This window comes from Strongylocentrotus purpuratus, unplaced genomic scaffold, assembly GCF_000002235.5.
Source record: "Strongylocentrotus purpuratus isolate Spur 01 unplaced genomic scaffold, Spur_5.0 spur5_scaffold_10, whole genome shotgun sequence".
NCBI lineage: Eukaryota > Metazoa > Echinodermata > Echinoidea > Camarodonta > Strongylocentrotidae > Strongylocentrotus > Strongylocentrotus purpuratus.
The window spans coordinates 20,327,163-20,354,498 of NW_022145595.1; the positions used below are offsets into that span (position 1 = coordinate 20,327,163).

The 27,336-nt window shown below is 35.4% G+C and overlaps 1 protein-coding gene across 3 annotated transcripts in view; it reads left to right on the top strand.

Annotated features, from left to right (window-relative positions):
* LOC578540 (ATP-binding cassette, sub-family G (WHITE), member 2) overlaps positions 1 to 22,689 on the top strand; it is a 34,389-nt gene extending 11,700 nt beyond the window's left edge. Inside the window, exons 3-17 of one of the 3 annotated variants that reach the window (XM_030979028.1) lie at positions 6,316 to 6,375; positions 6,998 to 7,112; positions 7,874 to 8,026; positions 9,070 to 9,227; positions 9,662 to 9,813; positions 10,866 to 10,958; positions 14,285 to 14,472; positions 14,902 to 14,967; positions 15,810 to 15,895; positions 16,622 to 16,711; positions 17,489 to 17,613; positions 18,230 to 18,384; positions 19,414 to 19,503; positions 20,299 to 20,366; positions 22,486 to 22,689. In XM_030979028.1, coding sequence (XP_030834888.1) covers positions 6,316 to 6,375; positions 6,998 to 7,112; positions 7,874 to 8,026; positions 9,070 to 9,227; positions 9,662 to 9,813; positions 10,866 to 10,958; positions 14,285 to 14,472; positions 14,902 to 14,967; positions 15,810 to 15,895; positions 16,622 to 16,711; positions 17,489 to 17,613; positions 18,230 to 18,384; positions 19,414 to 19,503; positions 20,299 to 20,366; positions 22,486 to 22,633 — 1,747 coding nt within the window. In that variant the 3' untranslated portion in view covers positions 22,634 to 22,689. 3 annotated transcript variants of the gene reach the window in all.
* Positions 22,690 to 27,336: the final 4,647 nt, after the last annotated feature.

A 27,336-nucleotide genomic window follows, 5' to 3' on the forward strand; every position in this document is an offset into this window, starting at 1 on the left:
CTTTGGTGATATCAAGAAGACGGTCACAATTGATGGTTCAGTAGTGTCCTTTGGTGATATCAAGAAGACGGTCACAATTGATGGTTCAGTAGTGTCCTTTGGTGATATCAAGAAGACGGTCACAATCGATGGTTCAGTATTGTCCTTTGAATGATATCAAGTAGACAGTCACAATCGATGGTTCAGTAGTGTCCTTTAAATGATATCAAGTAGACGGTCACAATCGATGGTTCAGTATTGTCCTTTGAATGATATCAAGTAGACAGTCACAATCGATGGTTCAGTATTGTCCTTTGAATGATATCAAGTAGACAGTCACAATCGATGGTTCAGTATTGTCCTTTGGTGATATCAAGAAGACAGTCACAATCGATGGTTCAGTATTGTCCTTTGAATGATATCAAGTAGACAGTCACAATCGATGGTTCAGTAGTGTCCTTTGAATGATATCAAGTAGACGGTCACAATCGATGGTTCAGTAGTGTCCTTTGAATGATATCAAGAAGACAGTCACAATCGATGGTTCAGTATTGTCCTTTGAATGATATCAAGTAGACAGTCACAATCGATGGTTCAGTATTGTCCTTTGGTAATATCAAGAAGACAGTCACAATCCATGGTTCAGTATTGTCCTTTGAATGATATCAAGTAGACAGTCACAATCGATGGTTCAGTAGTGTCCTTTGGTGATATCAAGAAGACAGTCACAATCGATGGTTCAGTAGTGTCCTTTGGTGATATCAAGAAGACAGTCACAATCGATGGTTTAGTAGTGTCCTTTGGTGATATCAAGAAGACAGTCAAGCTAGACCAAGGAGAGTCGTATGAGATTTGCCAAAACCATCCCTCCAAATGTCTAGCAGGCCAAGTCATCTGATTTCATTTTATAAGATGAAATGGGGTGGGGTTAGGGGAACTTGATTAATCTCCAAACTATTTATTGCCTGCTTATCGCTTACCTAATTGTTTTATTATTGGTTGATTGCATATAACAGGAGTGGCAGTTAAAACTGAGAATGCAATATGTGTCCATGTGTGTCTTGAAATGTGAGAGAACACATTATCTATTCTTTATTCTAATCTAATATTCTAATTCTAATCTTTATGGTCCAATATTTGTTTATGTGCTGTGCTAGGTGTACGTTTGTACTTCATAGCATTACAGTTGACAGACTTGAGCCTTAACTGACCCCATTTATAGTTTGACAGGTGAAACCGTGTTGACAGATATTACAAAACAGGAAGGTTTTTACAATACCTCGAGATCAAAAAGGTCTCTCCCACTCACATGTCCAAAGAAAACAATGGCATGTGCAGAGCGTAGGTACTGCAACTATGCTCCAGCAAGAATTTACTTGGGGTTTGTTAAGTTCAATAGGGATATGGTTAAGGTTGCCATTGGGTTTTAGGTTAGAGTTAAGAGATAGTTAAGATAGTTTTTTGGTGATTTTTCCGCAGCATGTCTAGTCAACCGTTCCATGAATATATGTAGCATACTTTGGTTTTGGAAATGAAACTTATGTTCTTTACAAATCAGGCTATATTGATTATGTTAAGGCTTTTCACATATGAATGATTTGATAACAATAGTGATTGCAATAAAATCGAGACTATCATGTAGAAAAGGTATGGTGCTCATGAGCCTTCAGCACCAATTTTCTTTTGTTTATATTTGAACAGCCCTTCAGTAGACAGTAAAATAAAGTTTCAATGATAACTACATATTGATCCAAATAAGCAGCACAAATCAATGACTACTTCATGTTGATTATTTAAAAATTTTGAAAAATTAAAATGTACCTGGTTCTCGACTTGCGTGAGAGAATAATCAGTTTTCATTTTCATAAAGAATGTAAGTTGGCAATAACTGCGTTACCATTGCCACTGTTCAATTCAAAGGCAAAAAAGGGACACTATTCACATTGCTAGCCTTTACATGTACAGTAGGAAACCAATTTCAAACACCTCTCAAAAAATGATGTAATATTGCAGAAGTGTTGCCATGAAATTGAATAAATAATGGTTAGAACAGCTCTGAAAGCAATGATTTCCTCATTGTATTACCCTGGGAACTTCCTTTACACAACAAAAATGTGTTTGACATTGAGCGCGTTTATCTAGGCTTGCCACTAGATATGTACATATCGTACCCCACTATCGAACCCCACTATCGTACCCCACTATACGATCGTGATTTGCGGGATGTCGCGTTTATCGACCCTTCACGATTCAAAATAAAGGCCTTGTGTCTGCCCAGCTGTTTTGACCCGGGAAGCAGACAGTTTCTCGGAGGTCAACTTCACACGTATGCTTGTACACAACACCTGGGTGATCATATTTGTATGTGAGGTTCAAAACAGCTTTGCCTTTATCGATCTCTCAGAAACGTGATTCTGGCTGTATGTCACATTCAAAACGCGTCTTTAGATATGCCCATATCTAAAGACGTTTGAAAAAGGCTTTGCGTTTATCTACTTCTAAATTTGCCTGAAAGACGTTTGAGAAACCTGATTCTAGCCAAAAATTTGCTAGATAAACGCAACCATTGATGATTGAGCAAACATGGTTTTGTAATGGTCCAAGGGGGGTGTTTCACAAAGATCCGAAGTCAAACTTAACTCTAAGTTGGACTTCAATATTATGGAGAGCCATTTGTAGCCTTATGATTATTATATATTCAAAAGCAAAAATTGAAGTATTTTAGACTTTTCATAAATTCCACATCAAGAACATGAAATCTCCCATGATAATAGAAAATATGAATGATTTGAATCAACATTTTATGCCTTTTAAAATAACTTTTACAAATATTTTCATAGATGCTAACAACTTTTCCAAAATTTTCAAGTCCAACCTAGAGATACATGTATGTTCAACTTAGGATCTTTGTGAAACACCCCCCAGGTCCTGTTGTAACAATGCTCTGTGGACTGTGCAAACAGACAATAATGTTTGATTTTATGGAGTACCATGACCCATATAGTATAGAATTGTGTACGATGTCAATGGTGTATGCACGGCTGTACACACCATTGTCATGTTTCTAGACTCTGATGGAGACTCTAGATACTCGGTATAGTGGGACGTAAATTCAACCTTGATAGCAAACTACTCTAGAGGAAAGCAGAACCATCAGAGAAGAAGACTGGTGAAAATTTGAATCAAATTTGGAGGGAAAATTAGAAAGTTATTAAAGAACTTTTGAAATTTATAATCACTTTAGATATGGGCCGCTCTTGTCTACGTGATGTAGTGGCGGACAACCTTCCCATTTGTTCCAACACAACTCAATTGTATTTCAATGTGTATGACTCAGGAGGGTCTATTCTCTTTATAGGACCTACATATATTATACAAATATATATTGCCTTGAGAGGTTCTGGTTAAAACTATGTGCAAGAGGTGACTCCAATAGTACTATTTGCTGAGGGGCGCAGCCTCGAAGCAAATGGTACTTTAGGAGTCACCGAGGCCCATAGTTTAACCAGTACCTCGAATATAAGGCATGGTATATTTGTTTTATATCCTGCATCAAAAATGTATTTTAAAAAATAAATAAATAAATAAATAAAAAATTAGAACAAAAAAAAAATGTCAATTTTTATCCAAAAAGATTTAAAATATTTTATTTTCATTAAATTAAAATTTGAAGAAAAAAAATTGATTCAATTAAAAAAAAAAATTCACATTTTTTTTTCAACCCCCAAAAAGTAAACCAAAATAGTACTTTCTAAAAATAGGTCAAATATTTTTGGTCATGTGACGAGCTCCCAACCAATCAAAAGCCAACAAATTTTTGATGCAGGATATAATATTATCTACCTGTATAATAATAATAGGCATTTGTATAGCACCGTCTATCTAGATAATGCTATTCCAAGGCGCACAAGAAAAATAGAAAGAATGAGAAAGTTTGGACGAGAAAGTTCGGATGAGGGTCATAGTGCCAAGTGCAGGTATTGTTAAAAAAGATAAGATTTCAGCTTGGATTTAAAGGTCTCTAAGGAAGTTATAATTCTCAAATTAAATGGTCAATTATTCCAAAGACTAGGTGCTGCAGATGAAAAAGCCCTTTCAGCACAGGCTACTCATGTCTTTGGGATCTTAAGAAGATGCTGGTGTGATGATCTTAAACTACGAGCTGGTGTATAAGGCATAACAAGGTTTTGTAAATAGTTAATACGCTATCCGTAATACATTTTGACTAGTGTCCCAAAAGTGAAGGCACTTGGGAGAAAAACAGAAATCAAATGTATTTTTGTACGCATTAAACAGGATAGTTAAATCACAATCCACAGACCAAACTGCCAATTTGAGATTCACATAGAATTATAATGGTAATATCATTTTTCAGACATTCATAACTTTGTTATTTCTGGTCTGATTCATTTGTGAAACTCTTGCGTTTCTGTTTATCTTATTTTTCTGCTTGCATTCAAATGATGTTATTACAAGGGTTGGGTTGCCCTTTAAGCATACATGTACCTAGTCTTTGGGCTCAGACCCTATACTCTAAGCTGTGAGCCTACCCTGAACTCCAATCAGTATGTGGCTGCAAATATGAATACTTTCTCGCTCGGGTTACTTATAGCTACTTGCGCCCTTTATAGCAAACAATGCCTATACTAATCGGTGACCATTCGTCCCCCATGTTCCTCTTTTTCTTATGTCAATTGAGAGCTGATTTGATGAGATAACCACCTGTCAGTGACCATGCATGGAGGTCTAATCCATCCTGGCTAAACTAGTGCAGAGGGGCTTTGAATAATACGAGTTAATGTCCTTCTGCCTCTCAGCAGATGGTATTGTAATTAAATATAAGTTAGAAATTTCAGCATTGTTTTAGGTATAGTGACTGAAAAATCAAACTACATAATTCACAGTAAATGGTGATGATACGGTATAACCATATTCAAGGTAAACATACATTAATCATTTTTCTAACAGGATATTGGTTGTACTTACCATATAAAGGAATATTTGGTAGGCCTGGGGCAAAGTTGTTTGTAATTTAGGAAATGTAACTCTAATGCTGCTGGCTTCTTTTTTTGGGTAAAGAGTATATAAGGGTTAGAATTGCTATTGGGTTTTAGGTTAGCTTTAGGACATGGGTGAGTTATAGTGTTGGGTCCAGAGTTGAAGTTAGGAATTCAGTTAGTGCAGGAAATTACTGCAGAGCAATATTTGGTTGCCAATGGAGCAAGTGTCGTAAGATGATCATTCGTTGTTACATAAAAAACTACTTCATAGAATTTATTGAACTTCTCACCCATCAATCAATGATTTTAGCTATTCTATGACATAAAAACTACTAATCCAAATAATCCAGTGTTATGAAACTTCCAAGTTGTATGTTTCTTTTGAGGGATTCACTGATTCTGTGGAGTTTAGTGCACTTCCTAGAAATTATGAGGTTCAGTCCTTGCAGGGTTATGAAAGGATTATCAAATGCTGGACTTTGTATTGGTATATACATGTATATGCATACAGTACACATGATCAATTATCAACAGAGAAAGTTACTAAAAATCACGGACTTTGCCACTATTATAACCAATTTTATGACCAATTGAAATATCTTCCCATAGATTTGTGTCTGTAATTTTGTTTGTTTAATGACAAACATGGCAATTAACCAAACAAAGGTTTCAATAATCAATGCAAATTTTCTATGGATCATGTTATCCTTGTGTAATAATGGGAAAGAATGTGAGGTTTGATTCTCTGGTCGTTGATGTTGTGGTCCAGTGAATGAGTCCCTGGACTGTGAACCACAAGGTTCAGGGTTTGCATCCCTGTCGCACCATGGACCTACATGTACTACTCTTAGTAGGTCCATAGTCGCACCAATATCTTTTGGCAAGATGTTATTCTACATTTGGATAAAACTTGTAGAGACCCCCAGGATTGTTAAGCTTGACAGACATGAGCGCTATACAGTATATGAATCCACTATTATTGTTATTATTATTATTATTATATTTTTTATTAATGTTATTATTTTCAATTCTTTTAAATTATTATTGTGATAATCATTATTAATTATTATTATGATTGAATATAATAACACTAATAATTCTTGGACTATCTCATTGCATACTTTTTATATTAACGAACCAAAATTGAATGGAAATGAATAGAAATTGATATATCTAATCCTTTGTAAGCACAGTTTTATATTTTTAAGGTATAAAGCTTTATCTGAGCAAAGAGAGTCACTGTATCCTAAGTTTTACTCTTAATAAACTTGACCAACCATACTTTTCAAATGTAAACTACATGTAAAGGAAACCTTTTATTTTCTCTCCATCTCAGTGGATTATTCAAGCCTGGAATGAACGCCATTCTTGGACCTACAGGCAGCGGCAAAACATCGTAAGTTACAAGAATCTCAACTCTCTTTGCTCTGTTATTTAATTGTATGTTTGGCGCCAGAATGGCACTAACTCTATCATTTTACATCCAGTTAATGCCCTTCTGTCTCCAAAAGGAAGGAATGTACAGTTAACAACTGAACTATTCATACTCTTTGTTTTTTGTGTTTTTCTTAACTTAAGAATCAAAGGTGGACTGGTTGATTTAGGTCCTTAGTTGAATACCATTAGATGTAAGCTTTAATATGTCACGTTCTCAAGAAGCATAAATAGGGAACAAAACAAAACAAAACAACCCCCCCCCCAAAAAAAAAAAATAAAAAATAAATAAATAAATAAATAAATAAAAAATAAAATTTAAAAAAATTTGTAAAAAAATAAAATTTTCACATACTTAAAACATTACAAAACTTGTTAAAAGTTTGAATAATTTAGTTGTTAACTGCACATGTAGTATCAACTATCATTAATACCACTGTAAAACAGAGTACATGTAGCTCTCAGTTGGTAATACTGATCCAGTCATGTATTTTGGCCTCCATAATCTAATTAAAGCTGGGAATATAACATTCACAGCAAATTTGTTACAAAAGAGACTTGGTCAATTTTTTTTTCCTGTGAAGATTGTTGGATGTGTTAGCAGCTCGGAAAGACCCAGACGGACTGTCGGGTCAAGTCCTGATAGATGGCGCCCCACAACCAAAGAACTTCAAATGCGTCTCGGGATATGTTGTCCAGGTAATTAATGATAAATGATGAATTGTGTAGTGCATTTCACTTTACGATAGGTGTCCCTATGCATGTCCAGATCGAGAAAGAAAGGTTCAGAATATTATTACCCTAGTTTATTACCCTAGTTTATTTCAAGAAATAAATCCTGTCAGGTATTACCTGGCTTGAAAGTAACAAGTATGTGGATGAAATGCCTTGCTTGGACAATGCACTGACCAGAGATTTGATCCCTCAGCCTTATGATGAGAGTCAGTGAATGAACCACTATTCCACGATGCTTTCCTAAGACAATCTGAACCCCCCCCCCCCAAAAAAAAAAAAAAAAAAAAAAAAATAAAAAAAAATAAAAAAATAAATAAATAAAAAATAAATAAATAAATTTAAAAAAAAAAATTAAATATATATATATATATAAAATGAATAAATAAATAAATGAATGAACAAATAATAATAATAATACTGAATAAATAAAATGTCATTTGAATATTCAATACATCAAGGCAAAACATATGTGTCCATAGTGGGGTAGTAAAGTGAAGGTGAAAACAAAGGGCCAGTTAATATTCTTATTGCTTACAATTTATAACGATTAGTAGGCCTACCAAGCTAGCTACAATGTACAGTGTAGACAATTATTTGAGAAATAGTTTTCACTGACCATTGATCTAACCAGTTTGGAGCTCTTGAATATTCAGCTGTGAATGAATTAATGAAATGTTTCTAAAGTATACATCAAGTCATCATAATTTGTATAAACTATTTGATAGGATGATGTCGTCATGGGAACGCTCACCATCCGAGAGAATCTTCAGTTCTCCGCTGCTCTCCGTCTCCCCAAGACAGTCGGTAAGAAGGAGAGAGAGGATAGGGTGGATGATATCCTAGCTGAGCTAGGTCTTTCACACGTCGGTGATAGTAAGGTAGGAATCTAATATTTGTGTTATTTCTTTCATTACTGCTTTTTAGCAATTATAAACATATAAATCATGTGTGTACATCTATTGTATTGGGTTAACTGCATGATTTTTTATATCTTTTCTGTGGAACGTTGAGTAATAACAAATTAACATGAAGGATACCGGGTCATGAACAAATTAAAATAAATTCTCATTTTCTTTTTGAGCCAATAAATGTTTTAAAGCATAAGAACAATGTTAAAGGTACTATGTTCCATTTGCAGGCCAAAAAATGAAAAAGTTAAATTCCAACTGCATTTGAAAGATAATACTAATTTAGAACTTCCCTAAAAAAAGGTGGGGCTTGAAAATGTCTTAAAAGTGGGAAAATAACGACTATTAGTTGTCAAATCGACTTTAGGGCTATAGAGCCCAAAAGTAATAGTCTAGATTTTCAGACAATTGCACCGAATGGTCATATGTTTTATGCTGCGCAAAGATTCAATCAGTTTAATCTTGGCCATCACAAGAAGTGGGTTATTGATGTAGAAAAACGCTCATGTACCCTTTACAACTCTTTTCATGTATGTTATTACCAAAGAAGAAAAAAGCCAGTCAGTCACCCAATAGTGTCTGACAGTGAAGTCTAGTAAGTAAACGGGTTTCCTTGCATAATTTGAATATGAGGACACTGCTAGCGTTTAAATTCTACAGATAGGACATACATGACATATTCATAATTCCTGCAAAGTTCTACAGCATTTGAGGTTGGCTGCAAAAGGGACATAGTACCTTTAAAGGAATTTTTTTTTGGTTAGAGCATTTTTCTGGTAATATTTATTTAGAAATTAAAAGCACTTCATGCACATCCAAGTAAATGTTATTGTTTACACTTACGTATCAACTTGGGTTAATATTTATCGACACTTTCAAAATATTAACTTGATCATAGGGTCAATAAAATCATTGATGTTAATATTGTTGATTATTCTTACCTAGCATGTGTTTTTTATAAATTGCAACATTTTGAATGTCTCCTCTCTAAATTTTTTTTGGCTACATCTTAGGTTGGAACAGAGTTCATCCGAGGTGTGTCAGGAGGAGAGAGGAAGAGAACCAATGTTGGGATGGAGCTCATCACAAAACCCAGTGTTCTGTTCTTAGACGAACCTACGACAGGCCTGGATGCCAGTACTGCGAATGCTGTCATGCATCTGTTAGCCAGGTAAGTCTATAAAGCTGAATGACTTCATCACTTTTCATTCTTTAGTTATTTGGATGATGAACTGTCATGTAAAGAAAAGACATCTTAGATGTGGGTACATTCAAAATGCCCCTTTTTTAAATTAACCCAAAGTGTCTCAAAGTCTCAGTCAACCTGTTCACCGGCTGGATCTACCTGGTTCCTGTTTGCAATTGGTTAAGTCTTTCACATTCCTGTGAGAAGATTTCAAAATCTGAAACGGGACAACAGTTATTTAAATTTATTTCCCAACATTGCCTTGACAGTACGGTGACTTTGTTTATTGTTCTCCAGGTAGAATAATCAATTTAAACTATAACAGATCCTTTCAGAGAAATTACTGGATTTCCAATGACTTGGGTTGCCAGAATTCACCGTAAATGTCTTCAACCTAAAATATGATCTTTTTTATACAGTCTGTCAAAGAGAGGGCGCACCATCATCTTCTCGATCCATCAGCCTCGCTACTCCATCTTCCGTCTCTTTGACAAGATGCACCTGTTGGGACAAGGGCGGACGATCTACCATGGCCCCGCCCAAGAAGCGTTGGAGTACTTTTCATCTATTGGTAAGTTTAACTTCTTATTCGGTTCCTCTTCCCTCCCTCTTCTGCTCCCACCCTCCCTTCCTCCCTACCTCCCTCCCTCCCTCCCTTGATCCCCTTCTCCCTCCCTCCCTCCCTCCCTCAATCCCATTCTCCCTCCCTCCCTCCCTCCCTCGATCCCCTTCTCCCTCCCTCCCTCCCTCCTTCGATCCCCTTCTCCCTCCCTCCCTCCCTCCCTAGATCCCCTTCTCGCTCCCTCCCCCGATCCCCTTCTCCCTCCCTCATTTTACATATACAGTAGTTGAAAAGTCCATTCCAAATAATTAAGTTTCATACAAGCCAATACCAACAGGCCAAATAGACACTGTGAATGCAGTTCTACAGCTGACTTGTGTGAGCATTTCGGATATTGTTGAGAATACATTTTCCATGATGTGAATGTATTCTCAGCTTTTGAAATGATATTCCCACTGCTAATGTAAATGATTGCATCCCTCACTGCTCATATGTGTATTATTTCATTACTGCTTATTGGGTGAATGCATTCTCCATTGCTTATTTGGGGAATGCATTCTTTAGTGCCTATTTGATTGCAGTCTTGACTGTTTATTTGAATACATATAATCCAATAGTTAACTTGAATGCATTCTGAGTCTCCCCTACTATTGGATGTATTGCCACTTCTTAATTGAGTGAAAATATTTCTGATTGCTAATGAGGAGTGGCTCCCCAGAGTCCCCAATGAATGCATTCTCTATTCTTTTACTTTGAACGCAATCTTCCTTGTTTATGTTAATGCATTATTCCCAGAAACTAAAATCAATACACGCTCCATTCATTTCTAAATTGAATTATAATATGAATGCCAACTTCAATGTAACTTGATTGCTGACATGATTTTCTGTAACATGAATGCATTCCCTACTGTCAATTTAAATATGTTCCCTTGCTCATAAAGATACAAGATTTTGTACGGATGATTTACAATCAATACCTATACTAGTGTTTGGCTACAAGTATGACAGGACATACTTTTTTATTTAGCGTTTAACTCATCTTTATATTTTGTTCTTCAGGTTTTGAGTGTGAAGAACACAACAATCCACCTGACTTCTTCTTGGATGTCATCCTGGGACAGTCTGATCTGAAATCAACGGAGAAAGATCAAGGTGGGTGGAGCATGAGAGAGCATGAGTCACTTCTATGTAACAGACATACGGGCCTTGCTGTTATTTATTCTATCCTTTGATAAGAATAATAATGGAGAATATTTATTAAGCGCTATATAAATTGAAAATTTCTCTCTTTCTCTTTCTATATACAACATAAGACACACTTTTTTGCCTGCCAAAAAAAATTCAAATCGGGGGTGCGTCTTAAACACAGAGATTTAGGGTATCTACTTTGTTATTTATTATGTTGTATTTTTTTTTCTTTTTTTTTTTCCTTGGCTTAAAAATAGGGGTGCGTCTTATACGCAGAGATTTAGGGTATCTACTTTGTTATTTTATTATGTTGTATTTTTTTTTCTTTTTTTCCTTGGCTTAAGATAGGGGCGTGCGTCTTATACACAGGTGCGTCTTTTACACTGAGTTTTATGTTAAGCAAATAACAAAAAATGATTATGGGGAAAGTCAGTCAATTAACCTATAATTACACCTCAGTAAAACTATTTGACATGACATATCACAAACAGACAAACAGACCCCCATATGTCGAACCAACCTCCTAACCAGCAAAAGGACAAAGCAGCTCTAGGAAACCCTCGAAAAACAAATAAGTTTTCAGGGCTCTCCCAAAGCCATCAGTGCTCCCAATTACAACTCGAAGCTGGTCAGGCAGTTGGTTCCACAAGACAGGTGCTGCTGTTGAAAAAGCATGAGAACCATATTTTTGGGTTGATGTGGTAGGGACAGTCAGGAAATTCTTTGTTGAGGAGCGGAGATTAACACTTGGTATGTAAGGAGAAATAATATCAAAAAGATAAGTCCGGGATTTGTGAATCATTACCTTGTGACACAACATATTGATACTAATCTCTCTCTCTCTCTCTCTCTCTCTCTCTCTCTCTCCCTCCCTCCCTCCCTCTCTCTCTCTAAGTGCCATATCGTTTGACTTTGGCGATCATGCTGTTCCACAGCCCTCGGCTCCTAGCCTTCTGTATTAGTACTACTCCCAGTTCTTTCACTCCTCTCTCTTCCAACAATTTTTGCAGACTGTCCATCCAAAGTATCCTCCTTCTTCCCCTACTCCTTCTTCCCACAATTTTCTCTGTCAAAGCAAGATTCTCTAGGCCTTCTTTACGTGTAATGTGACCCATGAACTTTAAATGCCTAATCAACATCTCACGTATCATTTTCCTTTGCACTCCAGCTCGTGTAAGACCTTCCTCATTACTAACTTTGTCAGTCCAGGGGATTTTCATCATTCTTCTTAAAAACCAAATTTCGCAACTTTCCAAACGCTTTTAGTATCAGAGGCTTAAGTCCATGTTTCACTACCATACATAAGTACTGGGTAGATGTAACAATTCAATACTCTTATTCTGGTCCTCATACTCATTGTTTGATTTGTCAGAATTTTGCCTAACTTTGAAAATGCAGATTTAGCGAGAGCCATCCTTCTCTTGATCTCTGTCTCACATCTGGCATCCTCGGTAATCATGCTGCCGAGTTAGTTAAATGAGGAGACTTGTTTAATAATCTGTTCTTTCAGTTTCAAGTTACATTTTGGACTGCTCTTCTTGGATACCACCAGGCACTTTGTCTTGGTATAGTTGATCTCTAGTCCCATTCTCTCACTTTCTTTTACAACTACATTCAGAAGTCTCTGGAGATCTGATTCAGAAAATAAAACAGTGTCATCAGCATATCTAATATTTGTGATTGAATGGCCACCCACTTGTATCCCATTTTCATCTTCCAATTCTCTTAGAATGATTTCACTATACATATTGAACAAGTCTGGTGACATAACACAACCCTGTCTGACTCCCCGTCTGATGTTAATATATTCACTACACTCTCCTACCCTGATGCATGCAAACTGATTCTAATATAGACTTTGTAGCAGTCTTAGATCTTTCCTATATATATCAAGCTTTTTCAGCTCTTCAAAAAGTTCTGAATGTTTTACTTTATGAAAAGCCTTTGAATAATCAATAAAACACATGTACACATCCTTTTGCATTTCGACTGCTCTCTCCGTTATATTTCTAACCACAAATATTGCATTTGTTGTGCCCGCATCCTTTACAAAACCAAATTGTCCCCTTCCGACCATGGGAGTTATTCTACTTCTTGCTCTCAAAAGCAAAATCCTCAAAATAATCTTAGTGATATGGCAAATAAGGCTGATTGTCCTATATTGCTCACAATCCACGGCTCCCGGTTTCTTTGGGAGAGTAATGAAAATGGATCTGCCCAATTCATCTGGAAATGTTCCGTCATCATATATTTTGTTGATAATTTCTGTTAATCTATCAACACCATATTCCTCTAATGCTTCAAACATTTCAGTGACCACACCATCTGGTCCAGCTGCTTTGTTCTTCTTCATCTTTGACATTGCCCAACGGACTTCAGATTTAAGAGTTTTCTCCCCTTTGACTTCATCTGCAAAACTCGGCATTGCTTCTCTAGTATCTTCAAAAAGTTTGCCAATGTATTGCGTACACCTACTCTTTTTGTCCTTCGTTTCAAACAGGATTGACCCATCTTTTCCTTTGATGATACAGCCAGGGTTTGAACAACCAGACTTTTTACCTGAAATTTCATTTATTCTTTGGTAAACATTACTATTCTTATCAAATTGATTTTCAATTTCTGCACATTGTTTGTTTAGCCAGCTCTCTTTTGCCTCATTACACTTTTGCCTAATTTGTTTGTCTAGGTCCCTATATTTCTTGCATTGTCTATTTCCAAATTTTTGTCTATCTTTCATCGTTCAGGTCTCCCAGGACAATGACAAGGTCTTTCGATTTGCACTGAGATTTAGCTTTATCTAATGAATCGTAAAAGGTGTCAATAACTTCGTCAGCACTATCTGCCGTTGGTGCATAAACCACTATGATTGAGATTTTAAAAGGGTATCCCTGTAATTTCACTAGGAGCACCCTATCACTTACACACCAGTGTCCCAACACACTCTTTGATATATCTGGATCCAGCACTAACCCCACACCTCTTTCATGCTTTTCACCTCTTGCATAAATCAATCTGTACTCATCTATCACAAACTCGCCGTTATTCAGCCATCCTGTTTCATTTAGTCCCAATATGTTGACATTGAGCCTCATCATCTCTTGTTTAACATTTTACAGCTTGCCGCTCTGATACAGTGTTCTCACATTCCATGTTCCAACTCTGATGGTATTCCTATTGCGAACAGTAGCTGGCTGACGGTCTGGGCCTACCTGATACTAATAGTAATAATAATATTGAATACATTTACATCGCACATATCCAATCACGATGTTCCATTCTCTCCTCAGAAGATGTAGAGAGTGGTGTGGCAGCCATAGAGGATGGAGAGAAGAGCAAGGTGAACCTAGCAGATTGCTACGAGAAGTCTCACTACAACAAGACGATGAGAGACGCTACAGAGAGCATCTACACCCAGTACCGCAACGACGAAGAACCGAGCATCGTTTCCATCAACTACCCAACATCCTTCTTTTCACAGGTAGCTCATCAAACATTTACTTTACTTTTTTGTCAAAGCTTTGCTTTATTAAACTTGATGTTCATATATCAGAGAAAGGTTAGCCTCGATATGTTTACGCTGTTAAATTGTTCATTTTTAAAGTTATTTGATAGCATGGTTAAAACAAAACACTTTAATCAGTCATAAAGTAGTTATATTGAACAGAATTATAATCTATCGCTCTTTCTGCTAGCAATATGGAAAGTGTAGAGAGATGAAAAACTTGGATGACTGCGGATGCTTTGGGTACATACAAGTGTTGAAGGTCACTACATTATGGTGCCTTGTCACATATGTTAGGTACTGCTATTTGTCTCACAGTAAACACTTGCTTGAGCAGTTGCTAATTGTTTGGAGTTTGCCACAGTATTCTAATATTGTACATAATATCTCTTCTTTTTTTTCTAGTTGTACCATGTTTCCCATCGAGCAGTACTGAACATCCTCAGAAATCCATTCCTGACCGTAATCCAGGTAGGTTGAAGCTCTTGCTTGAAATCTCATTCAAATTTCTATCAGCATATACATTTGCTTGAGGTGATGTGGTGCAATTGGATCATCAACCGACTCTGATGACTTTGGTCGTGCATGTATGTTTGAGTCCCATGCTTAATTTAGCAGACAAAAATGCAGCAATGATTGTCACTGTATTGTGTGTAAGTGCACCCCTCTCCTCTGTTCCAGATGCAGGCTCGGATTCAGGGGAAAACACTCCATTCCTCGGACAGGGTGTCACCGGGAGGTCCTGTGTGGAGGAGAGTCACACCCTATGCATGTTAATATGCTACACTTCTCGCAAAGAGAAGGCTGTTAACCCTGTGTTTAGTGTACCTGCAATAAACAACTGATACTCTACATAGTATCATTTTCAGAATAGGCTGCATAGCTCTTTGAAGATTACAAGTAGAAGAAGAAGAAGAAGAAAAATAAAAGATATTTTATCATGCATTGATTATTATATAGTGTGCAATGTATATCTCATGGAGTATAATGTATATTGCATGTTACTCTTTTTCTCCATTTTGACTTTTTGAGACTTCTTGAATTCCTAACTCCCTCTTTCTTTATTCTTGTCATTCTCTCTCTCTTCCATACTTCCCCCTCACTTTCTTTCTCACTCTCCCCCCCCCCCTCCCTTCTCCCCTCCCCCTCTCTCTCTCTCTCTCTCTCTCTCTTTCTATTATTTTACCTGTTTATCAAACCAGCTTGTAAACAAATGAGTGAATAATATTTTACAAGATTTGTTAGGCTCTAAGTCCACTCAAAATCAAGTATTTTACTAATAAGCAATTATTCTTTCTTTGTGATACATACAGAACGCGACTGTCATATTATTCTCTGTTGTTATCGGCGGCATCTACTTTCAACTCGACACATCCATCTCGTCAGGATACCAGAACAGGTAAATCATTTCACTTGTTTATTTACTACATTGAAGCATGGGCTATCCCACCGCTGTCACCGCTCTAATGATGAATGAACATCAGGACCCTGTTTCACAGAACTTGTCATCAATAACAAGTTACAAGCTACTGTTATAAGCTACTGAAATCATGGCATCTGATTGGCTGAGAGCAAATTTGTCATAGAAATTCAGCAGTTGTTATAGATAACAAGTTTTATGAAACGGGCCCCAGGTCCCCATTTCACAAAACTTGTCATCAGCGACAAATGATAGTTTTTGTTATAAGCTACTGAAATCCTTGCTTCTGATTGGTTGCCAGCAGATTTGGCACTGGTTTTTGTCATTTGTCGTTGAAAAAAGGCTTTGTGAAACGGGTCCCAGAACTTAAGAACACATTGGTAACTAAATTCCTTTATTCCACGTAAGCTGAATGTGTAATATTAGTGATAGTAATACTAGTTTGATTTATATAACACATTCTCCAAACAAACTCATCCTATATCTTGAACAGACTTTTTTTTTAAATCACTATTGGAATAGCAAGGTCCCATGTAGTCCACAAAGCAATACATTTTCTGTACTCTTACAATGTTTAATTTCATTTCATGGTTGCTATTATAGAAACTGTCATATATTTTAACCTGAATATGTTTCATCTTTGTATCTATTTGTAAAGAGATGACCGAATAAATTGGAAACACATTTTTGTCTTTGTTATCTTAGAATTGGTGCCTTCTTCTTCCTCATCATGCAAATGGTATTTGGCAACTTGAGTGCTGTTGAGCTTTTCATCAGGGAAAGAGTTATATTTATGTAAGTCACTTGATTATATCTGTTCTTCAGCCCACGTAGGTTAAATCCTCCATGAAAATGTACACTGTTGCGCAGAAATTTGAATAACTTTCCTAAAATAATTGTGACAGTATGATTTATTCTTGATATATAAAGTTTATATCTTTTCATCTATAGAGTTTTTAGAAATTGATCAATTAAGCTTAGAAAAAATGTAAACTTTTTCTTTACAGAACAAATCATATTGTCACTACAATTTGTCACAACCATTTCATAAAAAGGGGTAAAGAAACATTATTCCAACGGAATGGGTAACACTTTAGATAAAACTTGAAGATGATAATATTTTATTGATTTATTAATTAATGACATTCAAAGTGTTATACATTGTTGTATTTTGCATTCTGCAATTAATCTTTTGGCCATGTACATTAAGAGGTTATTTTTTTTCTACAAGTATCCACCGGACTGTCCAAATGACTTGTGTTGACAAATGAAAGTCCAATTTTATTTTCAGAAAAAAACTTTGGAATTGCCCTGGAGTTTCTTATTTAAGTTTTCTCTTAATACTTACTATTCAATAGATTATGATACAACTATGTGTTTGATACTTATTTGCTATTCTTCAGACAGAAAGAAATGATTGTGAACCAACAAGTTGTTTTAATTCAACTGTAGTCGCTCATTATTTCAACTTTATTTACCTTAAGTTTCTGCTTATATCATTTGGTTTTAGTTTTCCAAGCCATTGCGTGTATGTCCTTAATGAAATCTGTTTGATTTATGGTTGTATTGCAGTCATGAATCGGCGAGTGGTTTCTACCGAGTCTCGGTGTACTTTGTTGCGAAGGTCTTTTGTGATCTACTTCCGCTAAGAGTGATACCAACAATCCTTTATGTCGTTGTCACGTATTGGATGATTGGTAAGTACTTGGTAAAATCAAGTGGGCCTGTCTTAAGAAATTAATCACATGGTACAGGGTAAAATTCCTGCCTTGTCACTAACCTCCTTTGACAGGTCATTAATCTTCATTTGCCACTCTACACCAAGACGAAAATAATGAATAGAAAAATAATTTGTGCTAGAAAATTCCTTATTTAGAATAATAATGAGTAATACGTATGCACTATTTGGGGGGTACAAAAAAGCTGCCCACAAAAATGATGTTTCTGTGTACTCACTGATCCTTGTGTTATAAGATGCAGAAATATGAAGCAATCTGTGAGTTTCTTATTAAATTCTACTGCAGAAATTTTGATAAGTTGCTAATTGCCTTATGTCATCATGTCTTAAGTGGGCCTTGAATAATATATATCACTATTTCTGGTGTTTTCATACAAGCATCGAACAAAAGAAAAATCAGCACTGAATATGAACTGAAATTTAGTATAGGATGCTGCAGAGTGCTACGTAAGCTAAGTAAAGAAAGAAAATATAGATGAAATGAAACTGTTTGAAATACCATTTATTGTTAATATCTAATAAAAGAAGAATAGATGACTGTCAACTTTTCTTCTCATTTGTCTTTCATTTCCCAGGTCTTCAAGCTGATGCAACAAAATTCTTCTTGTACTTCTTGACTCTCCTTCTCGTCACGTTTGTGTCTAGCGCCCTCGCCTTTGCCATCAGTTCCAGTGTGAGCATCGCAGGCATAGCTACTCTGCTCATCGCCATGTGCTATGTGCTCATGATGGTAAGATATGATGTTCCTTTTTCAGCTTTGGTGTTTATCTAATTATTCACCATGACTGCCAGAAACATCCCTACCTAGTAGGTTTACTACTGTTTGGTCTACAATCAGTTTGTCTACTACCTACTTGGTCTATTCCCATGTGGTCTACACCCAGCCCGTCTATACGCATGGTCTAATAATCATTTGTCTACTTATCACCTGGTCTAATGACTATTTAGGATGATAGTCATTTGGTCTAATTTCAATATGATCTAATTTCCAATAAGTCTACTACCAATTTGATCTATTGCCCATTTATTCTACTTTCCAGTTGGTCCAAATACCAGTTCTTCTAAAGCCCATTTTTTTCTACTATTCATATGGTCTTATAATCATTTAATCATAAATATCAATGATCATCAAATGACTATTAAACCTTATGGATGGTAGATGAAATAGGCATTAGACGAACTGAAAATTAGACTAACTGGTTATTAGACTAAATGAACAATAGACTAAATGGGTAGTAGACTAATTCGAGATTAGACAGTAATGCAATTAGACCAAATGACTGTTGGCCTAAATGGTCATTAGAACAAATGATAATAGACCATGTGGATAGTAGGCCATATGGCAATAGACTAATGAGGTAGTAGACGAACTGATTGTAGACCAAACAACAATTCACCACCTAGTACTCTGGCCCAAGACCATGCTAATATTCTTATGTGCCATGTAGTATTGGATATTGTTGCATTTTGCATTATTTGAAAGGCCTGTACAAAGAAAATATATATATATATTCTTCTTTCTAGTGCATGGCTACACATAATCTTCACCATACAACTGTATGATTGATTGGGGGGGGGGGGGGGGGGGAGTGGGTGGGCGGGGTGAAATGGTAGGAATATCATCTGCACTAGTACCATGTCAAATTGCATTTATTAAAGCAATGTGTTACATAAATGTGATATTAATAATATAGGATTTAGCAATAAACCATCAGCCCATAAACTTTTCCCTCTCATTTTGTTTTGCGATATTGCACAGGTATTTGGAGGACTGTTGGTGAACATCAGCTCATTGCCTGTCTGGCTTCAATGGCTTCAGTATCTCAGCATCTTCAGATTTGGTCTAAATGTAAGTAAATGTTTTCATGGCTGTATCTATTTGTCTTTCAGCTAAGAATAACCAATGAAATACCTTACAAATCACTGAATAAGTACAAATTGAATAGTCATGTAAAGATCCAAGTAGGTTTAAAAAATTTAGTTTTCATGGATGATCATTATTGGAAATCATTTTGTATTATCAGAATTTAAATTATGCTGTTATAAAATTCTGAATCAAAATTCTTGGGAAAATAATGGAATGTAATGTGGATGTGTTGTGGTTTTGTGGTTCATTTACTTGGCTATCAATCAAAAGGTTTAGGGTTTTAATACCAACCAAGCACTAACATCCTTTGGCAAGACATTAATCCATGTCTGCTAGTTTACACCTAGGTGTAAATTGACACCTGACATACTAGAGCGCTACATATTTGGCCGCTCAGCTTCGATCGGTGTAGTAATGTTGGAGCACTAGAGTGTCACGGTGTGACATACATAATCACTTTACAAGGAGCCTCTTAGAGGAGGAGGTTCACCTTACAAGCAACCACTCTTATGTGCTCTCTCATTTACTGTTACTTTAAGTGCCTTTTCATGATCTTCATAATTTTATATTTACGTGGAAGGAGTTTATACCAGGTTTATACCTACTGAAAAATGTTCTGTGTTGCTATATGCATCAATTGCAAAGTTTTTAATGGAAAAGCACTCAGAGACCTTCATGGAAAGCTCATTATAAGCACTGTTATAATATTATTATATGATATTATTATTCTTTTCTTAATTATTGCTTCACTTTGTCTTTTTCTTGATAATATCCTAGGCTCTGCTAATTAACGAGATGGTTGGTTTGGACTTCTGTGAGACTGTAGGAAATGTCACCCTACGATGGTAAGTTTGCACTTGTTTGAGTAGTAATACTAGTTGCATGCAATTAGTTCTATTCAGTTTTGAATAGTAATACTAGTTGTATGCAATTAGTTCTATTCAGTTTTTAATAGTAAAACTAGTTGTATGCAATTAGTTCTATTCAGTTTTTAATAGTAATACTAGTTGCATGCAATTAGTTCTATTCAGTTTTGAATAGTAAAACTAGTTGTATGCAATTAGTTCTGTTCAGTTTTTAATAGTAAAACTAGTTGTATGCAATTAGTTCTATTCAGTTTTTAATAGTAAAACTAGTTGTATGCAATTAGTTCTATTCAGTTTTTAATAGTAAAACTAGTTGTATGCAATTAGTTCTATTCAGTTTTTAAGAGTAAAACTAGTTGTATGCAATTAGTTCTATTCAGTTTTTAAGAGTAAAACTAGTTGTATGCAATTAGTTGCATTCAACTTTGAATAGTAATACTAGCTGTATACAATGAGTTGTATTGCTAGTTGTATGCAATTTTGAATAGTATTACTAGTTGTATAAAATAAAAGTAGTTGTATACAAGTTTGCATAGTAATACCAAACAAAAGGGATTGTTACATCTCGCTTAATATCACCGAAACTTTTTTCATGTAAAGTTCTGAGCAACACTTTGATATATAAATATACAAGCCTGGTTAAGCCCCTTGTATGTAAAATAGGTATTTTGTGATTTTACTCCTTCCTTCATATTGAGAGAAATGATGTAGAGGTTAATCTATTTATTTATTATATAAGTATAAAATCAGAACAAAACAAAACAATGCATTAAAAAAGAAAGGATTTACAATGTTTAATTTATATAAATACAGAGTAAAAAACAACAACAAGATGGAGAACAGTCGAGTGAGAACCAGCGTTAAAGATGGAAAATTTTAGTTGTGCCAGTTTAACTTGTTCTTTATAGAAGAAGTGATATCAGGAGATTCATAATCATGAGGTATCTCTTGACAATTGAAATTCTTAGTATTGACCCCTGCTAATGTCTTGTTCAGACTGTTTTTCTGAATTTACAATATTCAAATGATTACAAGAATGATTATATCACAAAAAAATATGCAATGAAACGACAAATATAATGGAAAAAAGCATGAGAAAAGAAGAACTAACTTGAAGCAGAGCTTGTTGAAGTGTTAGTTCCTCAGATGCTGTTATAGTATTAATGACTGCTTTGAGAGAAATAGTTGTTTTATTACGCTCAAGGGAAGGTTAGAATTGTGCTATTCCCCGAGGCTTGCCGAGGGGAATAGCCCAATTGTAACCTTCCCGAGAGCGTATGAAAACAACTATTTCTTGAATATTAAAGCAGTCATTAATACTTTTATATGCCGAAAAAAAATAGACTAAAAAATAAAAAATAAAAAATAATTTACATTTTTGTCGAAGACGGGATTCGAACTCTTGCGTACAACAAGAGGTGTATCGAAAACCAACGCTTAGACCACTCGGCTATCGCGCGCCGTTAACATGCTTGGCAGTTTTCTCCAATATATACATTAAAATGGATTGAAAACGGCTCCGCGTGAGGGATGCTTCGCAAAAGCTCCATGAAACGGACCCTTCTTTTACTTTTGCAATGCATATTGGCACGAACTTAGATCAAGATCTATCGGCAGATGTTGTTTTTTTGTTTTTGAGAGTTAATTTTCGTCTTCATGTCAACAATGCAAGATAAAATTGTCGGTAAGATCGATCGAGATTCAATTGTATTGAAATTGCCGACCAATTTTTCGCACACGTATGGTATCCTCCATCGCTCAAACCATTTTTTAACATGTAAACCTATGGGGTAACCATGGAGACTGACCTATTTTTTTAATAACCATGGTTATTAAAAATATTGAAATGTTTTAAGCATGGTTACCGGGAATTTTACAGGAACAGTTGAAGTTTATGAATGCAATTCGACCAATCAGATGGCTGGATTTCTTAAGTGAGGTATATAATTTACAATATAACATGAACAAAGTATGCTTAAAAATAAATAAATAGACAAATATGTAGCTAAGAAATTCTTTAAAAAATTTTGGGGGGAAATAAAAAAAGAAGAAGAAAAATTTCAAGTTGATGTATCTGTAACCATGTTTTCTACTTCAGTATCCCCGGTACCGACTACCTTGATCAGCAAGGAATCGACTACAGCGACTGGGGCCTTTGGCAGAATGAGATGGCCCTAGGAATCATGACCGTCGCCCTTCTAGCCATCGCTTACATTCAGCTCAGGAGGATACCTAAGCTCAAATAGATTTAGAGAAAGGTGGAAACATCCGTCGGTCCGGAGCCAGAAGGGTGTCATGTTGAAGATAACATTCAGTTCTGGTCCAGCGATTGCATTGTGAGAGAAACATTGTGGAATCAATCAGAAAAGGTTGATCATCTAGCATATAAGTATTGGTGTGTACTGCAAGGTTTTGGAGTCATCAAATTGATACGAAGTTTGGCCCAGTCTTGGTAAAAGTAACAAGCACTTTACACAGAAAGATGTATATGGGACTACACACACCGGTGGCATGAAATTTTGGTCCAACTTATTAACTATTTCTTTTGATATGAGGGAATTTGAAGAGCAGTCCTTTTTAAGAGGACATTTTTCTATGAAATTTAGTAAAATTATCAGGAAAAAAATGAAAAAGCTTGCAAATTATATTTTATCTGTACAAGAACTCAACCTTCTCTTTGAATGTGAGTTAAAGCTAAAGACCAGTTATGGTCATGCGATGCATTGTGAAAGAAACGTGAAATCGATCAGAAAAGGTTGATCATCTAGCATAGATGTACTGCAAGGTTCTGGAATCATAAAAATGATAAGAAATTTGGCCCAGTCTTCATAGAGTTACAAGCACTGTACACAGAAAGATGTTTATGGGACTACGCACACGTGCGCGACACGTGCGTTTTTATCTCTCACACACCAATAGATTAACTAATTTACCAAATATATCAATTAGTAGGCAGTTTCCCGGCAATTTTTTTATCATCATGTATTATTCAAAACATATTCTTTCACATGATTGGTAATAAGAGCTTCCATTTCATTTTTTGAAATTGGGGCGTTTCCAATACTGGTCTTTACCTTTAAAGTGAATGGTAACATTGTTGAAGGTTGATGAAAAAACTGCCTTTAATTTTTTGTATGAATGTTACTTGTTGTATTCCTTAATTGTACTAACCCTCTAACATGCAAACAATCCTGAAACAGTTCTCAAACCACGAAGATATTTATGGTTTTCTTTGAAGGCGTTAATGTGTAACTCCCTCTAACAGTAAATTCTCCCAACCAAGTTTTGAGTCACTACCTTGGCACCATTTTCTCTCATCTGAACAATGTTACCAAGTCCCTTTGAGGCTCTTCTGGCTCACAGCATACAGCTGCACAGTATGTTATTTAGACATGTGCGTTGTTCTGTAGATTGGCCAGCCACATCACAGATTTAAGGCTTGTTCAGATATGACAAGGCAGAAACTGTGGCAGTTTTTTTATGATGATGTACAGTGTAATACACTCCACATTTCTCTATCTATATTTCTATCTTGTAAAACAGAGCTCAATGTATATGCCAAAGTCTTTTGTTGCGCGCAGTTGCTATTCAATTTCAATGTAAAACACTGCGGAAGCTTTTTCGCAGTGGTTTACTGAACAAGCCTTTAAAGCGTGGACGGTAAATCTAAGACCTTTTGTGAGTACTCAGCATGGAAGAACATTTTTGATTATAAATAAATGTACATATTTGCTCATTTACCATAAGTTTATTCATTGAAGATAACCACATGCCACTATTTATGCAACAGATCTATTATCAAAAGCCTTTCAGGCTTCAATTATTATATTAACAAATGTTTTATCAACATATTACTTGTGTATATCTGATCATTCCAAATTCATGTCATCATCTAATTCCTATAACGGTGTACTGGGAGCAGTGTGTCCAATCGTATTAATGTATAACTATAATCTTTTTGACAATTAGTTCATCATACATTTTCAGTGTAGATCTATAAAAATTTCATAAAATCATATTTCAGTATTTCATCATTGCCTGATACATGGTAGTAGACATATTTATTAGCATATTTTTAAAGCTCATTGGCATGAAACAAAGTATCCAGAATCCAAAATGCAGAATGGTTGTAAATCATAATTTTATCAAATAGAAATAGTACGACATTGTTACAATAGGGGGCTGTGAAAACCTGTTCTATCTCTTTTAGATTTTTAGATTTTCATTCACATATATCGAAAAGAGAACTTTGAATTCATAAACATCACCAACTATTCACTTTTTTTGCGTTCTGGATCCGTCTTTTTATTGCCACTACTTATATGCAAAGTTGACCCCCTTCTATTACCTAGCAGAGGATTTCTTACCCTTATGAATATTTTGAGGGCAATAAAGTGTCCCACTTTTGTGTTCTTTCTGTCATTACATAGATGATATACATGTACCTGTATATGTAATGATGCATTGAGTCAGAGACCCTAAAACGTTGGACACCTGTTTGGAAAAAAACCTGATATTGCCAATGTTAGCTCTAGATTACGGTAGATGATTGATAATTACAATTGAAATTACCAAAGATTAAATGTTTGGGGAAGCAAGGCAGCTGAAAATAGAAATCATTTGAAGTGTTCCCCTTCGAAATTAAACATTGTAGATAATTATATCCAAACTGGTCATATGTACATGCATGTATTCTGAGTTATTTGTATTAAACATTTTAGACAACGTTTAGAAGACCAATCAGTATATTAAAGCCTCAAATGCAGTGTTAAATAATGCTGCATGTAGCACATTGCTTTATTTCGTAGAGAGGTGATGTAAATGTATTCATGTTTACTTTTCAGAAAGTTATTTTGTATATTTTAAACGTTTACAGTATTATTCCAGTTTTATGTGTTGAGAGCCATACAGACATTTACTCCAGTCTATTTTAAAAGTTGATGACTTTTTGACAAACGAGTGAGTTGTATTATAGGTGATATTTCGATACTAACTATAAGTGCACAAAAGTACATTTTCTCTATGGTCAATTGCCACTCAATACCCAGTAAGTAATAAGTATCAAAGTCCAAACATCATACTCGCTTGTCGTCCCGGTTACTGGTTCTAAACAACAGAGCCTACGCATGAGGTTCACTAGGAAATTATCCAAGCATTGGGCTGATTCAGTGTTTGGTGCTGGTCTGATCAACACACCTTTGTTTAACACAAACTTGTTTGGAACCAGCAACCTTCACAACTTGGCAAGTATGATGTCATACTTCAGTACTCTATTGTACAGTCAGACCTGTCTATAGCGACCGCCCAAGGAAAACACAAAAAGTGGCCTTTGTAGACAGGTTCCTTAAGTACATGTTTCAATGAGAAATCTTTTCAAGGGAAACAAAAAATGTGGTCCTTGTAGACAGGTGGTCACTATAAAAGCAGGTTTGACTGTACATATCTTTTATGATGTCCTAGCTCTAGCTTTGTTTGTAAAATTTCGAACCTCAACAAAGCTAAAAAGCATTACACTAGAAACCAGTTATTGTTTGAAAGAAATAGATGATTGTAGAGATCTGTGCCTGTCATGATGCTCAGACATTATGTGCTCGCAACAATTGCTATTAGCTTTATTTTTTTCAAAGATATTAAGTTAGGGTTATGGATGCAATTGGGTTTTAGGTTAGGTTTAGTATAGTGTTTGGTCCAGGGTTGAAGTTCGGGATTGGATTAGTCTAGGATATTGACCATGTAGGCAGAGCATGTCATACCAACCCCTGACGTAGGATGAAACATGATCAGTTCCATGTCAAATAATTAAACGCACTTTTATCTCTACGCACGAATTTGTAAATTAACATTCATATTTGAGACAAATAGTGCCTATAAAATGAGTGTACCATGTTCCAAAGATTATTATGAAACATACTTTGTGTAAAGTTGATTTTATGTATATTTATGATAATAAAAGTTTTAACAGTATCATTCTGCTGTAGTATGACTGTTTCATATGTGTTACTGGTTTGGTTCTAAATGTAATGTCAAGTATGGAACTCTTTTTCTCTTTCAACTTTTCGCCCCCCCCCCCCCCCCCCTCCCCCTCCTCTTTATCTCTCCATGATGAAATCTTGACAATAAAAGTCTGCACTTTTTTTTCTTTTTTTTAATTATTATTTATTTTTCACATATGGGAAGGATCCATCCACAAGAAAAAAATACAAATTGTTGATAAAATACATTTGAAAATATGATTACAATGATAAACAAGCAAACAAAAACTAAGTGTGACATATTCGTATTTTCATATATAACTAATTCTATTCATTCCATTTTGTTAAAGCCACTGTACAAAATTGAGCAAAAATTTACAAAAGTTTACAATATTGCAAAGTGAAGTTCATGTGACTATGTAAATACCATAAATGGCAAGTCTTGTGGTTATTTTACAATTACTACAATTTAAAACAAATTCAGAAGTGAACATTGACAGGTTCTTACAATATTCAATAATCGGTCAAACATAACACAACATCAGACGATTTCTTCATAAATATTTTGAAATAACAGGATGATAATTATATATTGAATCACGTAAATTACGTATTTTCCAAACATAACACAACATCAGACGATTTCTTCATAAATATTTTGAAATAACAGGATGATAATTATATATTGAATCACGTAAATTACGTATTTTCTAAAATAATTATACATCTTTGAAAAGGCAATTTAATATATGAACCTTATTTGTACTTCACTAACATTACCAGTATATCATAACAACTCAATTAAAGATAATATACGTGAAGATGTACTAGGCAAAAATTGTATTTGAATAAAAGAAGGAAATAGACAAATACCAGGCCCGAATTCACAAAGGAGGTTTGTCGACAAACCTAGGTTTATGTGCGTCATAATAGTTTGTAAAAACACGTCGAAACGCGTCATATGACGCACATAAACC